This window comes from Poromitra crassiceps (assembly GCF_964638095.1).
Source record: "Poromitra crassiceps genome assembly, chromosome: 19".
Lineage (NCBI taxonomy): Eukaryota > Metazoa > Chordata > Actinopteri > Beryciformes > Melamphaidae > Poromitra > Poromitra crassiceps.
The window spans coordinates 11880789-11895394 of NC_139646.1; the positions used below are offsets into that span (position 1 = coordinate 11880789).

The 14606-nt window shown below is 48.0% G+C and overlaps 1 protein-coding gene across 3 annotated transcripts in view; it reads left to right on the top strand.

Annotated features, from left to right (window-relative positions):
- The window catches only part of inpp4b (inositol polyphosphate-4-phosphatase type II B), a 175035-nt gene that overhangs the window by 51097 nt on the left and 109332 nt on the right, over window positions 1-14606 (top strand). For all 3 annotated transcript variants that reach the window (XM_083655610.1, XM_083655613.1, XM_083655611.1), the window contains one exon: window positions 2460-2539. In XM_083655610.1, coding sequence (XP_083511736.1) covers window positions 2460-2539 — 80 coding nt within the window. The remainder of the gene's footprint in view (window positions 1-2459; window positions 2540-14606) is intronic.

Below are 14606 nucleotides of genomic sequence, written 5' to 3' on the forward strand. Positions count from 1 at the left end.
TCTGCTTCCTTTCAGTGTACGCAAGAATTAAATAAACTCAACTCAACTATAAATAGCTAACGTTACTGCAAATTCTCGCTAAATAAATCTCTAATGTTCATGAAAATAAACAACAAAATGTTTGTGCGATGGTCCTGTACAGTAGATGTAGTGTGTAAAATGTGATAATTGTATCTCAAAAACAGAATTGTTGACACCATTTTGAGTCCTGCCCTCATGTAAACTATTGCAACTATTTCAACGGAACCAGAGCTTCTTTATACATCAGGTTGTGTGGGGGAAATTATAGACATATCTATGTGGTCTAACGTTACATGAAGTGCGCAAATTCTCAAAATGTTGTCTTGAACTCAGAATATTTGACACTAGTTTGAAATCTGCCTTTACATGCTGTTATACTACACCCTAAGTCAGGGATACTCAACTTGCTTTGCCCGGGGGCCACTTTCCTGAAATGATAGACAAATAAGTTAACACATTGAATGCCAGCCATGTTTTCATTCCTGTAGGTAAGTTGTGCCAGGGGTGTTTTTGACGATTCTGGCTCATTTTAGAACAGCCGAGGATTCTTTTCTGTTAAGAATTCATGAACACCAATCATCTAAAAATAACTAATAGAATGTGTGCTTTCTCTGTCTAAAAGAGTTAGTTTGCAGAGTTAGTAGTTATGTAGATATTAGCCGTTGAGTACAGCATGGTTTCAGCGTCTGGAAATTTATTCAGAGATAAATGGCTTTTTGTGAAACAGTCACTTTAACCATTCATTTTTGGCATCAGTAAGACCGTCAGACATTCTAAACAATAGTTTTGAACAGTAATTTCCTCCATAACAACAGGAAACACCCCTCTCATTCAAACTCCTCCCTCCGTGTGTTTTCTCCTCCTTCCTCCTGGCTCTAACAGCGGGCGTGTCAGAAGCGCGTTGCTGCTGCCTGCCTGCCTGTCTGTCGGGCAAGACGAGTCTGAAATGGATTACTGTAAAATCGCGTCGCCATTTCCTTGAATGGCTTGCTCCCGCGGTGTGTGTGTGTGTGTGTGTGTGTGTGTGTGTGTGTGTGTGTGTGTGTGTGTGTGTGTGTGTGTGTGTGTGTGTGTGTGTGTGTGTGTGTGTGTTCGCGCGTTGCTCCGCGGCTCTGGGGGGAAGGGATCTCTGTCCGTTCTGTGTGTGTGTGTCCGGGCTTCTGACTGTAAAATCGCCAAGCCATTTCCGCGGGAGGCGGCTGCTTTTGGGTCCCGTGGCTGTGGCGTCTCTCGGTCTCTGTCGCCACTTAGTGGTCGGTAAAATAGATTACACACATGCTCTTGCTCCAAATAGTTATCTCGAAGATGTAAAAGGGGTTGATTGATGTCCCACCGTCAAAAAAAAAAAATGTTTATGTAAGACGAGTTAGCTCGTCCTTGGCACTTAAGCGCTGGATTATGTAAGACGAGTTAGGTCGTCTATGGCACTTAATGAGTTAATAAACAAACAATATACATTTTTCTGTAGCGGATTGTAGGTTTTTGGGGTGTCAGCCGGAGTTTAGTCTGACAATGTTGTGCACACCGGATAGTTAGGTTAAGTTAGTTCGGTTAAGTACATACATACGTGCCTGGGTAGCGAGCAGACGGCGGTATTTGACAATTTAGCAGCTAAATCATAGATTATTGAAAGATATTCCATATTCCAGACTGAAATGCTATAACAGAAGTGGAGTATTGGCCAGAATGACATGAACATTTGGACACTTATTCAGCGGGTATCTTGCATGTTGCGTTCAGGTGCACTGTAAAAAAAAAAAAAAAAAAATGCTATTCCATCGTGGGCCACACAGTTGAGTATCACTGCCCTAAGTCATAGAGTGAAACCACTTCTAATAGAGCTGAACAGTCACATGACATCTCTTGCCTCGGAAGTGAGTTTTCCATTCATTTTCTCCATAGACATTTAGAAAAATCCTTATATAATGAGTTTTAAGGCTGGAACCAACTATGGAGAAAATTAATGGGAAACTCACTTCCAGGGCAAGAGATGTCATGTGACTGTTCAGCTCTATTGTCCCACTTCTCAGGTAGCTCAGCTCGATCACAACTTGCCATTGGTGGTAAAGGTTATGAGTTGGGGTCCCGGGTGATGCAGAATGAACATGCTTATGGCTGCTCAGCTCAGACATTGTGCTACATGTATGTGTATTAGTGAAACAACATTTCAAAGATTTTTTAATGATAAGTATGGTCCGACTCTGGGCAGTTCTGCTGATGACCCTTGTGTATTTCTCATTCTTCCTCCTGTTCTTCTTCCTCCTCCTCCTTTTCTTCCTCTTTCTCCTCCTCCTCTTCCTCTTCCTCATCAAAATGCCCGGCCCGACACTGCTGCACAGCAGCTGTACTCTTTCTTTGTTTTTGTAACTGTTATCTTGCCACTGAAATCACTTGCTGCATGTTAACAGGCAATTCTCTCTCTCTGTTTGGTTCTACAGAGCCGTTTCCTGGGTAGTGCTATATTCTCAGTAGGCGACCTGCTGAGGGCTAAAGACCAGCGACTGGCCCTGAATCTAAGGTAAGTCCAAGGTTTCTCTCATGTTCTGTTCATTATTACGCTTTCTAATTTTGTCCAGGCTAAAAAGAATTCAGCATTTGGAGTCCAAAGATAATTGACAGTGCAACTCGTCGAGTTATTTCTCTCCGAAACTTAAACAGATTAGATGTGTGAGAGAGAAACCTTATCCGCACTACAGCCATTGGGTGTCAGGCATTGCCATCAGCCATTTACCAGCATTCCTTTCCTGAGTTCCTTACCAGCATGGAGAGATATCCCAGTGATCAAATCTGGTTGAATTCTCGATGGCTGACGCACGCGTTCTCCCACATTGCAATTGATTGAACTGATTGTTTTCTGGTGAATCCATTCAAAAGTCAACGCGCTCTGTGGAGCAGGGAGAACATCAGCACTGATGGCAATGCAGCGCTGCCTGGTAGTGGGGCTCTAATGTTAGGAAGGCTAGCTGCCAGGGCTGTTTGTTTCTGGGCTGGTACCTCAGCGTGCTGGGGTGTTGTTTTTGGAGGGAAATAAAATGAGGGTGGGAGTAAGTGTGTTGTTTGGGGAGGTGGTTAAATTGAGAAAGAGAACAAGGAACACGTGTGTGTGTGTGTGTGTGTGTGTGTGTGTGTGTGTGTGTGTGTGTGTGTGTGTGTGTGTGTGTGTGTGCGCGCCAAGGATGGCCAAGGTGAACACAGGAGGGCTATTTAGATATAATTTGCAATACATATGGAATGAGGATAATAATAATAATAATAATAATAAATCTAATTTTACATCACAGGGTATAAGTCAACTATTAATTTTCACCCAATTTGGTGAAAAATGGTTTGGTTTGCTAAGGATGCTGTATCAAGGTCAAGAGCGTTGCCGTGCCCACTCTTTTTGCAAGCTCATAATAACTAATGTGCCAAGATGTCCTCAAATCATCACAAGTCAGGTGCCAACAGAGAATAGAAGAAAAGGATCATTTCATTGAGGATTTTAGTGCCAGGGAGCTCATTGCTTAATGAGAGCACTGACTTGCTCAGAAACAGGACTTTAAGGACATAATCAGTGATTTTGCCACAAGGAAAGTTGGGCATTTGTCAGTTTCAGCATGGACAATCCATGGGACACAAACAAGGCAGGAGGTACAGTACAGTAGGAGTGCATTATTATTTTTAGTGGATTGTTTTGACTGCCCAGGAATGTCAGTCACTCATGAATTGCTCAATAATGAATGTTATGCAATATAATAACAGACCTATAAAAAAAAATAGCACTGAAGATTTGACAGGTGTGGTACCGTATTTGCTGCTATCTTGGTAATTTGACGCACAGTGGTAAAGCTTGATGTTGTGTGTGTGCTGTGGTAAAGCTTAATGTTGTGTGTGTGTGCTACTCTAATTGTTTCAAAGCTTGGGTGTACCGTTACCACGCTAGAGAGAGGAAAGCCTGTGCATGAGGTGAGGTGTGGTGATTGTCAGCGTTCTGCATGTGCAGTATGACCATTGACTGTTATGTGGCGACTGAGGATGTGATCAAGGTCAGTCTCGGGGAGGGGGGCCTACAGGGAGGCATGTGGTTTGTTATATAAGCTACAGTACATGGAGCAGCATAGTGCTAACCTGATTCTGCCAGATGGTTTGTTTCACAGAAGCATCTGGGAACTCGATCTTGCAAACCGGTTAAAAAGGGCAGGCACTTTAAAAAAAATAACTTGGAAGGTAATTGGAGGGGCCACTCGGGACCGTCTCCTCCTTCCTCGGACACTGATTGGTTCGGACTCGAACCAATAGATTGGAGCGTGTTCGTGATCTCGTGATCAGGAACCATGATTCCACCTGTTGTAACAGAACGGCCGCCCTTCAAACTGTGTGTGTGTGTGTGTGTGTGCGTAATCCGTGTTAATTTCACAGACGAAAACTATGACGAAAAATGTTACTCAACTACGTATTTTCACCGATGAAAACTAGACGTGAGGGACTCGGAGTAGAAAGGAGCCAGTTGAGGTGGTTCGGGCATCTGCTAAGGATGCCACCTGGTCACCTCCCTATGGAGGTGTTCCAGGCATGTCCAGCTGGGAGGAGACCACAGGGCAGACCGAGGGCTAGGTGGAGAGATTATATCTCCACGCTGGCCTGGCTATGCCTCGGGATCCCCCGGTCAGAGCTGGCTAATGCGGCCAGGGAAAGGGAAGTTTGGGGTCCCCTGTTGGAACTGCGGCCTCTGCGACCCGATCCCGGATAAGTGGTTGAGGATGGATGGGAAAACTAGACGTTAACTAAATCAAAACAAAGTTGTGATACAGACTTGCTTATTTGTCCATTATACAGTAAATACTGTTCCGTGGTCAGTCAGGATGAACCAACCGCCGGTAAACTGTTGCAATGAAATGATCTGTCTGTCATCGCCTTTTTAATATTGTTGTCAGACTGCATTTCCTTTTTCCTTCCTGCTCATACCATGGTTCATACTCTGTGTCTGTGATATGCCCCTGTGGCCCCGCCCCCTCTGTTCTTTTTTTCTCCTTCTACTTTCTTCTGTTATGCTTTCTCATTTCCTGCCACTGATCCCAGGTCTCTGGCTATAATTCTATCTGCTGTGATTGACTGTGTGAGCCGCAATGACAACAGCCATCATGCAGTCCCCCTGTGTGCGTGTGCGTGTGTGTGTGCGCGCGTGTGTGTGTGGGTGTGCATGTGTGTGTGTGTGTGTGTGCGCGCGCGCGCGTGTATGTGTCCTGTTCTCTGGAGGTTGTTGAAAGGAATTGAAAAAAGTCCTTACTGGTGTGTTGGAGTTCGAGCCTATTACACTGTGCCAGCAGTGATGCATGCGTAACACATACAGACACACAGAGGGAACTGTCTTGTTTGGTTGTGTTCGTTCATCCAGCGAGAGGAGATTTCAAAGACGAGCAGCTTTACACGAGCGCGTGTGATTCACTCTGGGCTCGGCTGTTTGACCTGTGGATGAGCTGATGATTCACAGTTCACGTTACTTCTGCTGGCCAAGCAGCTCAGATGCTGCTACACCGCGCTGACTTGAACAGGAGTGCAATTCATTCTGCTTGTTAAAGAACAGACGCTTCATTTTACTACAGCGCACCGATCTGCACTCAAGTCAGTGCCAGTGGAGTGCAGAAGGTAAGATCATTTGAGTTGACTTCAGTCAGCCGAGGAAAAGTGAGGCTCTGTTATTCAGCAAGTTAAGGATTGATTCTCCTCAGCGAATCTTACATCCAATAATATGGAGAGGCAAAGTGACCGCCTATTTCCTGCTTCAGCACTGTACCAGAGATTTTCATGTGCCATTTATTTTCCCATAGACATTTCGTAGAATGCTTATAAAAATAGTTTTACTTCGTCAAACCAAAGGGTTCAGCTATATTTAGAATCGGGAGAGACCATAGAACATTTCACTCTGACCAGAACTTCATCAACTACATCGAAATAATATTTTCTTTAAATCCGCAAGTCTTTTATGTTTTAGTTTGAAATGTTTTAGTTTGAAATGTTATCTCTCCTGTGTATAAATATATCTGAACCATTTGGTTTGAACAAGTAAAACTATTTTTATAAGCATTTCACGAAATGTCTATGGGAAAATAAATTGCGGAAGAAAATCTCTGGTACAGTGCTGAAGCAGGAAGTGACGTTCATTTTGCCTCTCTATACGTGATGGTGACTTTCTTTGACCAAGTTCGCTTCATAAACTACGGTACAGTGGGAATTGGTATTTGGCCAGCAGCACCTGTGTGTGTGTGTGTGTGTGTGTGTGTGTGTGTGTGTGTGTGTGCGTGCGTGTGCGTGTGTGATGGCTGAATTGTGATGGCTGCTTTTACGTTGGACCTTCAGTAAAGTTCACACGCCTGAGGAGCACTTTCTTGTGAGAAGGCTGTCCACCTCAAACCTCAGTCTCTCTTCTCATGCATTTTCTCTGTCCTTCAGCTCCTCTCTTCCTCCCTCTTTAGGCCTCGCGCTCACTTTCATCTCTGGCTGCTAGTGGTTAGGATGTTTGTCACGGATTGTTTTTGTTTCCTCTGCGGCACCGACCAGTTTGATTTGGGTCACTCTTTTTGAAGGTTTCTGACAGCGTCGCCTTGAATGAGTGGGAGTGGCTGACACAAGGGCTCCGCTCTTGTGAAGATCTGTCTCTTTTGAGGTCACCAGAAGCCACTGAAGTGATGATGAGAAACTCTTACAGTACAGCCCTGCAACTGTGACACACTCACAAACGCATTCACATAAAGTACACAAACTCACTGGCATAGAAAAACACATGGTACACACACATGCACACAAACGCACACGCAGACACATGCACGCGCACACAGACACACACACACACACACACACACACACACACACACACACATATTGACATGCCTATATAACACACGAACACAAACTCACTTTTAACACCACCAAATAGGAAGAAAGGAAAGTTGGAAGTTTGTTTCTGTGAAGTCTGTACCTTTGGTAATCAAATCAAATCAAATAAGGCCTTAAAGTAATATCGAACGTTGGTATTGCCCTGGGTTGTGTACTGTAGCTTCCTGACCATGATGTAACCCACAAATCAGCCATTCTCTCTTATTGGTTGCTCTGGGGCTCAGGTAGAGGTGAGTGGTTGCTCTGGGGCTCAGGTAGAGGTGAGTGGTTGCTCTGGGGCTCAGGTAGAGGTGAGTGGTTGCTCTGGGGCTCAGGTAGAGGTGAGTGGTTGCTCTGGGGCTCAGGTAGAGGTGAGTGGTTGCTCCTACGTAACTCCTACACATCTCTCCAGCCTATCAATGAGGACCTGGTGGTCGACCGTGTCAAACGCAGCACTGAGGTCTAAAAGAACTCAAATGGAGCAGCTGCCAGCATCCTCAGCCAGCAGGAGGTCATTGCAGACTTTAAGAAGAGCCGTTTCGGTGCTGTGCAATGATCGAAAACCAGACTGGAATATTTCAAAAAGGTCATTATTTGTTAGGTGAGCTATGAATTGTTTAAACACTACTTTTTCTAAGATCTTAGAGAGAAATGGAAGTTTTGAAATGGGACGATAGTTATTCAGCGTGGAGGGATCTAAATTGGGTTTTTTGAGGAGAGGTTCAACTAGAGCTGTTTTGAAATAGGTGGGGACAGAGCCAGAGGACAGAGAGGTATTTATGATAGATAAAACACAAGGGCCAACAGTAGGTAGAGTCTCCTTCAGAAGCCTGGTGGGGACCACATCCAGTGGACAGGTGGAGGACTTCATGTGTATAACCAAGTCAATGAGTGCAGGCAGAGACCGTGGAGTAAAAGAACTGAGGGATGGAACAGCCGGTAGACTGTGAAATAAAAGCTCTGGAACAGGTGGAGCGAAGGGCTGGCAGCTATTGGTCTGGGATCTAATATTCTCAATTTTTTCAACAAAAAATTGTTTAAACTGTTCACAGAGGTCCGGATGATGCATGGAGGTTGGTGTTGGGCGGGGCGCCAACGATCTGGTCAAGTGTTTTAAATAGTACTCTTGTGTAGAGGTAGAGGTGAGTGGTTGCTCTGGGGCTCAGGTAGAGGTGAGTGGTTGCTCTGGGGCTCAGGTAGAGGTGAGTAGTTGCTCTGGGGCTCAGGTAGAGGTGGGTGGTTGCTCTGGGGCTCAGGTAGAGGTGAGTGGTTGCTCTGGGGCTCAGGTAGAGGTGAGTGGTTGCTCTGGGGCTCAGGTAGAGGCGAGTGGTTGCTCTGGGGCTCAGGTAGAGGCGAGTGGTTGCTCTGGGGCTCAGGTAGAGGCGAGTGGTTGCTCTGGGGCTCAGGTAGAGGTGAGTGGTTGCTCTGGGGCGCAGGTAGAGGTGAGTGGTTGCTCTGGGGCTCAGGTAGAGGCGAGTGGTTGCTCTGGGGCTCAGGTAGATGTGAATGGTTGCTCTGGGGCTCAGGTAGAGGTGAGTGGTTGCTCTGGGGCGCAGGTAGAGGTGAGTGGTTGCTCTGGGGCTCAGGTAGAGGTGAGTAGTTGCTCTGGGGCTCAGGTAGAGGTGAGTGGAGAATTGCTTTCTCTCTCTCGATTCTCTTCCATTATATGGCGAAACAGGTCTGAAAGTCACACTTTTAGCACATAAACGAACACGATTCTAATCCGATTCTAGTTCTGTCGCTCACGAGAGAAGATGGCGCCGGGAGAAGGCGACTCGCTAGGGAGCTCTAGTGACTTCATAGACAAATAGGCTTGTATTCCAGTGTAAACGCGTTTTGTTTTGATTTCGTTGCTTCGACTTGCTTTGTAAATATCTATTGTATATAACAGTGTAACTGAATAGTGTAGATAGTGGCGTCTTCGCACTTTTTTTTGCAAGAAACCGCGACGGCGGGGACCCGCTCTGCCCGCTTTGTCCGCTCGCACGCAAAAAACAACAACAAACAACAGCCCCGCGCCCCCCCGCCATGGAGGCAGAGAACGGAGGCACGGACACCAGCGGATATAACATGGAAATCAGCGTCGGAATAAAATACAACAGGGACGCGCTGATCAAAATCAGGAAAGAACGGATATATCCCAACAGCAACTGGCAAGCTCCAGATCTTACGGATTTTCCTGAACTCAAAAAACAACGCTGGAGGAGGGGGAAGAGAGGGGGGCTTCTCGCCCGCTTGAGGAAGCGCGCGGATAAACCACCTCTCCCAAGCATACTGCTGGCAAATGTTCAATCGCTGGAGAATAAACTTTGTGAACTAAGAGCGCGTGCACAATACCAAAAAGACATAGCGCGATGCAATGTTCTGTGCCTAACGGAAACCTGGCTTACTCCTGACACAACGGACCACTCTATCGCGCTACCAGGATTCAGTGTATTCAGAGGAGACAGAAACGAACAATCCGGTAAGAAGAAGGGAGGGGGCGTATGTCTTATGATTAACGAAAACTGGTGTGTAAACACCACAGACATTGGGAAACACTGCTCAGCAGATCTTGAATATGTAATGGTACAATGCGTGCCGTTCTGGAGTCCGAGGGAATTCACGACAGTCACCATCATGGGTGTATACGTTCCTCCACAAGCGAACGTGACTGTCGCACTGAAAGAGCTGCAACGCGCCATCAGTGCACAGGAGACAAAACAACCCGAAATGGCCCTGGTGGTGACTGGGGATTTTAACAGGGCAAACCTGAGAGGCAGAATGCACACATTATACCAGCACATTCACTTCCCCACGCGAGGCAGTAACACACTGGACAAATGTTACTCAAACATCCGACATGGCTACAAAGCCGTCCCTCGCCCCCCTTTCGGCAAATCGGACCACGCCTCCATCCTACTTGTACCCAGGTACAAACAAAAACTAAAAAGACAACCCCCAGCATTCCGAACCGCCCACTGCTGGTCAGACCAATCAGACGACATCCTGAGGGACTGCTTTGACCAAGTGGTGTGGGAGGAGTTCAAAGCTGCAGGAGACCTGGGCGAGTATGCAGATACGGTGTCATGCTTCATAAAGAAGTGCACCGACGACATAGTCCCCACAAAAAAAGTCAAAATAATGCCGAACCAAAAGCCTTGGGTCAACAGCGACGTCAGGGCTGCCCTTCACGCCAGGACCACCGCCTTCAGCTCTGGCACAACTGACCAATACAAGCAGGCACAATATGCCCTCCGGACCGCTATAAAAATAGCACGCAGAGATTATGGAAGGCAGCTGGAGTCAAAACTGGACACTAACAACCCCAGACACCTGTGGAGAGGGCTCCATGCTGCCACAGACTTCAAAGAGGTGAAACGACAGAACCCCAGCACGTCACCCACCCTACCGGACGAACTCAACGCGTTCTACGCTAGGTTCGACCCCTCTGCCAGAGCGCCTCCCCTCCTCCCCCCCCCCCCTCTCCCACCCCTCTCCCCCTCTCCTCCCCCCCATCACCCCCCCCTCCCTCCTCCCCCCCACCACCCCTCCCCTCCCCACCCCCCCTCCTCTCCTCCCCCCCCACCTCTCCCCCCCCCATCACCCCTCTCCTCCCCTCCTCCCCCCCCTGCCACCTCTCCCCCCCCATCACCTCTCCCCCTCGCCGCCCCCCCACCACCCCTCCTCCTCCCCCCCCCCCCAATCACCTCCCCTCCCCCCTTCCTCCCCCCCACCCCCCTTCCTCCCCCCCACCCCCCGATCACCTCCCCTCCCCCCTTCCTCCCCCCCACCCCTCAGCACCCGCACCCCCCCCCATTCCCACCTAACCACCAACCCCACCCACCCTCCACCCCCCACAGACCGCCCCCTCACCATCACTGAGGATGAAGTGTGCCGGTCGTTCCTGCGTATCAACCCACGCAAGGCGGCCGGCCCGGACGGCATCCCTGGGCGGGTCCTCAAGGCCTGCGCCCACCAGCTGGCAGCCGTGTACACAGACATCTTCAACCAGTCCCTCTCCCTCCGACGAGTTCCCTCCTGCTTCAAGGCAGCAACAATCATCCCCATTCCCAAACAGAAAAACGTGACCAGCCTCAATGACTGGCGCCCTATAGCCCTCACACCAATAGCCAGCAAGTGCCTTGAAAAGCTGGTCATATCAAAGATCCGTCCCACACTCCCCCCGGACCACGACCCGCTGCAGTTTGCATACCGCCCCAACAGGAGCACAGCGGATGCAGTGGCACACGTGCTCCACACCGCCCTGTCCCACCTGGAGGGGAAGGACACCTATGTGAGAATGCTGTTCGTGGACTACAGCTCAGCATTCAACACCATAGTACCCTCCAGGCTGGTAAGCAAACTCAGGGACCTGGGACTAAACACAGCGATGTGCGACTGGATCCTGGACTTCCTGACAGACCGCCGCCAGGTGGTGAGGGTGGGCAACCTCACCTCCTCCCCGCTGACCATCAGCATAGGAGCACCCCAGGGGTGCGTCTCCAGCCCCTTCTGGTACGACCTCTACACCCACGACTGCGTGGCGACTCAAACTTCAAACACCATCGTGAAGTTTGCAGACGACACAGCAGTCGTGGGGCTGATCTCGGGGGGCGACGAGACGGCCTACAGAGAGGAGGTGAGGGTCCTGGAACAATGGTGCCAGGACAACCACCTCTCTCTGAACGTCTCCAAGACCAAGGAGATCATTGTGGACTACAGGAGAGGGGGGGGCACACACCCCCCAATCACCATCAACGGCACAGTGGTGGAAAGGGTGGACAGCTTCAAGTACCTGGGAGTCAACATCCACCAGGACCTGACCTGGGCCGGCCACACCGCCACTGTTGTCAAAAAGGCCCAACAGCGAATACACGGACTCAGGCGCCTGAAGAAGTTTGGGCTAAGGAAAGAAATCCTCAGGGACTTCTACAGAGGCACCATTGAAAGCCTGCTGACTGGCTGCTTCACCGCCTGGTACGGGAACTGTACCACCATGGACCGCAGGGCGCTACGGAGGGTGAGGCGCGCGGCCCAGCACGTAACAGGAGACGAGTTGCCAGAACTGCACGAACTGTATAACCAGCGGTGCCTCAGGAGGTCCCTGAAGATCATCAAAGACACAAACCATCCCCACAACAGCCTGTTCTCCCGGCTACCCTCAGGGAGGAGATACAGGGTTCCAAAAACACGCACAAATCGCTTGAGGAACAGTTTCTTCCCGCAGGCCACGAGACTCCTAAATATGCACAAATAGTGCAGTAGTCGTGCCGTACTGCAGCTGCTACTATTACGGATGCCTAACGTTTAATTGTAAATTTAAGTGTATGTTTAATAAGGTGCCTAACGTTTAATTGTAAATTTAAGTGTATGTTTAATAAGGTACATGCTATTTGCACATGTATGTATAAAACGTCGAATTTGGAATGTCTGAACACGTCTAACGTATGCACATGACATGTGCACCTATGTGCAATGAATATGCCACTGTCGTATAAGCCACCGACTTGTCTTATTGCTTATAAGATGCCTATTTCTTATTGCCTTATTGCTGTCTTATTGCTTATTGATGCCTATTTCTTATTGCCTATTACTTATTGCTGTTGCCTATTTGTACTATGTCGTAAACGGAGTCCACTGCACAAGAATTTCACACGTGGTACTTGTACCATGGAGTGACAATAAAAATCTTGAATCTTGAATCTTGAACACCAACGTAAGTGTAAGTGAAGCGCTGTCTGTAGCGCAGTCTTTATACTTGTAGATTCGGCAGTGAATAGGGAATTCACTGCCGAATCTACAAGTATAAAAGACATTTTTCTGGGGTGTGAAATTCTCGAATGGTCTCTCACAGAGCCCTGCAGCAACAGATAACAGAGAAGTGCAGATTTTGGGTGTTGTGCTGTATCATGGCCCTACTGACAAAGTTCAACATGACTACGTTTTACAAAATGAGTGAATGGCCTTGAAAGTGCTGTGTTTATCATCCCCTCCCCTCTCTCCATCTCTATCTTAGGAGCAACATTTCACATGCTGAGGAAACCGTTTGATGGAGATTTGTCTTGGCAAAGCAGCAGTTTCAAAGTGAATCCGTTTCACCGTGAGTTCTAGTCGTGACAAGATCATGAGTAAAAAAGAATTAGCCCCAGGTGCTGAAGCAAGCGGTGCAGGTTTAGGAGCAGTCAGCTGGGTCTATGTTGCGCAGGTCGGCCCTATAGACTGTATACAAATATGGACGTGATGACAGCTCCTCAAAAGTGAAGCCAAAACATCTCAATCGCCCCCTTGTGGCTGGCTGCAGTATAGGTCTTAAATCCCGCCCCCTCCATGTTAGCGGACGGGGCATGAAAAAATCCAAGTGCACGTCAGATACATTCTTCACAAAGATGGTTTCGATCGTTTTAACAGCTGATTGACAGCTGTGACAGCCGGTCTCAAACCTCCGTCAGACGGCAGCACGGCTGAGGGGGCTCAGCCCAACTCTACTGCGCAGACTCTGGTTCCAAATGATGTCACACAAGCAAGATGGCAGCTCGCTGAAATTAAATATGTTGGCTTCATTTTGACATACTGGAAGGAAGCGTGGACCCGTCCATATTCATATACAGTTAATGGTCAACCCCCTTCTCCCCTGCCCCCCTTTCCATATGCATAGGCTATTCCTGATTGGTCTATCCTCTCATGCTACAAACGGACGCCGTGCTACAAACGCACACCTCGTGCTACAAACGCAACACACATCATGTATAGAAGCGGCTGCAGCGCTTAAAAATATTAATATTTCATCATTTTGAGAAATGTCATGTCTTACCCCAAAACTTGCCGATTCTGAGTCCTTGAATTTCGCCAATTGTAACGCGAGTGGAAAACCCTGTGTGTCTGTGCTTTCCTTGTGAAGTAGGTGCGTTAAACATGGACCACTTAACCATAGGCCTATACTGTGATGTTCTGACCCCAGCCACTTGAACAATAAATGTCTCGATGCACGCAGTCATTTTTAACCCCCTCTCAACACTTAATACACAGTTGCGATACATGCGTGGTGACAGCCTTGCTGCCTCTGCCCAGTTACCTGCTTTGACCCTGTAGCCCTGTGGCAATTACTCACAGAGAACGCATGAGCTATGTTAGGAATGCTTCCATGTCTCAGCGCTCTCACGCTCTGCTCATACAGCTGCACCTATAGTGGGAAGAGATGGCTTACAGTACACAATCATAATCATGTATGGCGTGTTTGTTCCGAGCATATATATGTGGTTTTGAGTTCCAACTGTTAGAATCATAGCGATGTAAGGAGTGATTTTAAAGAGTTGAGTTGTTTACCGTTGGTTACAGTCACAAAATGGCATTTGTTCTGGATTTTTGTTTCAAAACTCGAGGCGAGGAAACAATTTGCATGCATTTGCAGGTTTTTTTTTAATCCCGCCTCTCCTCAAGCGCTGTAGCTATTTTTCCACTGAATAACCTCGGAGTTGTATAGCTGTTTACCTTCATTCTAGAGTTTGGCTCGTTATGCAGACATGCAGATTCTGAAAACAAGCTGGGTTTAAATGGGGGACCTGGGAGAGCGCTCCGGTAGCTGCAGAGAAGCCGGGCGCTGCATCGCTCTCTCAATAATGCATGTTATGTATACACGGGGGAGAAAAGATGATTATCTCCAAAAAGGAAGGTGAGCTTCTATCACCCCCACCACAGCAGCACATACTGCCGTCTAAATGGAACACAAATAATGGAGAAATGCGCCGCGCACA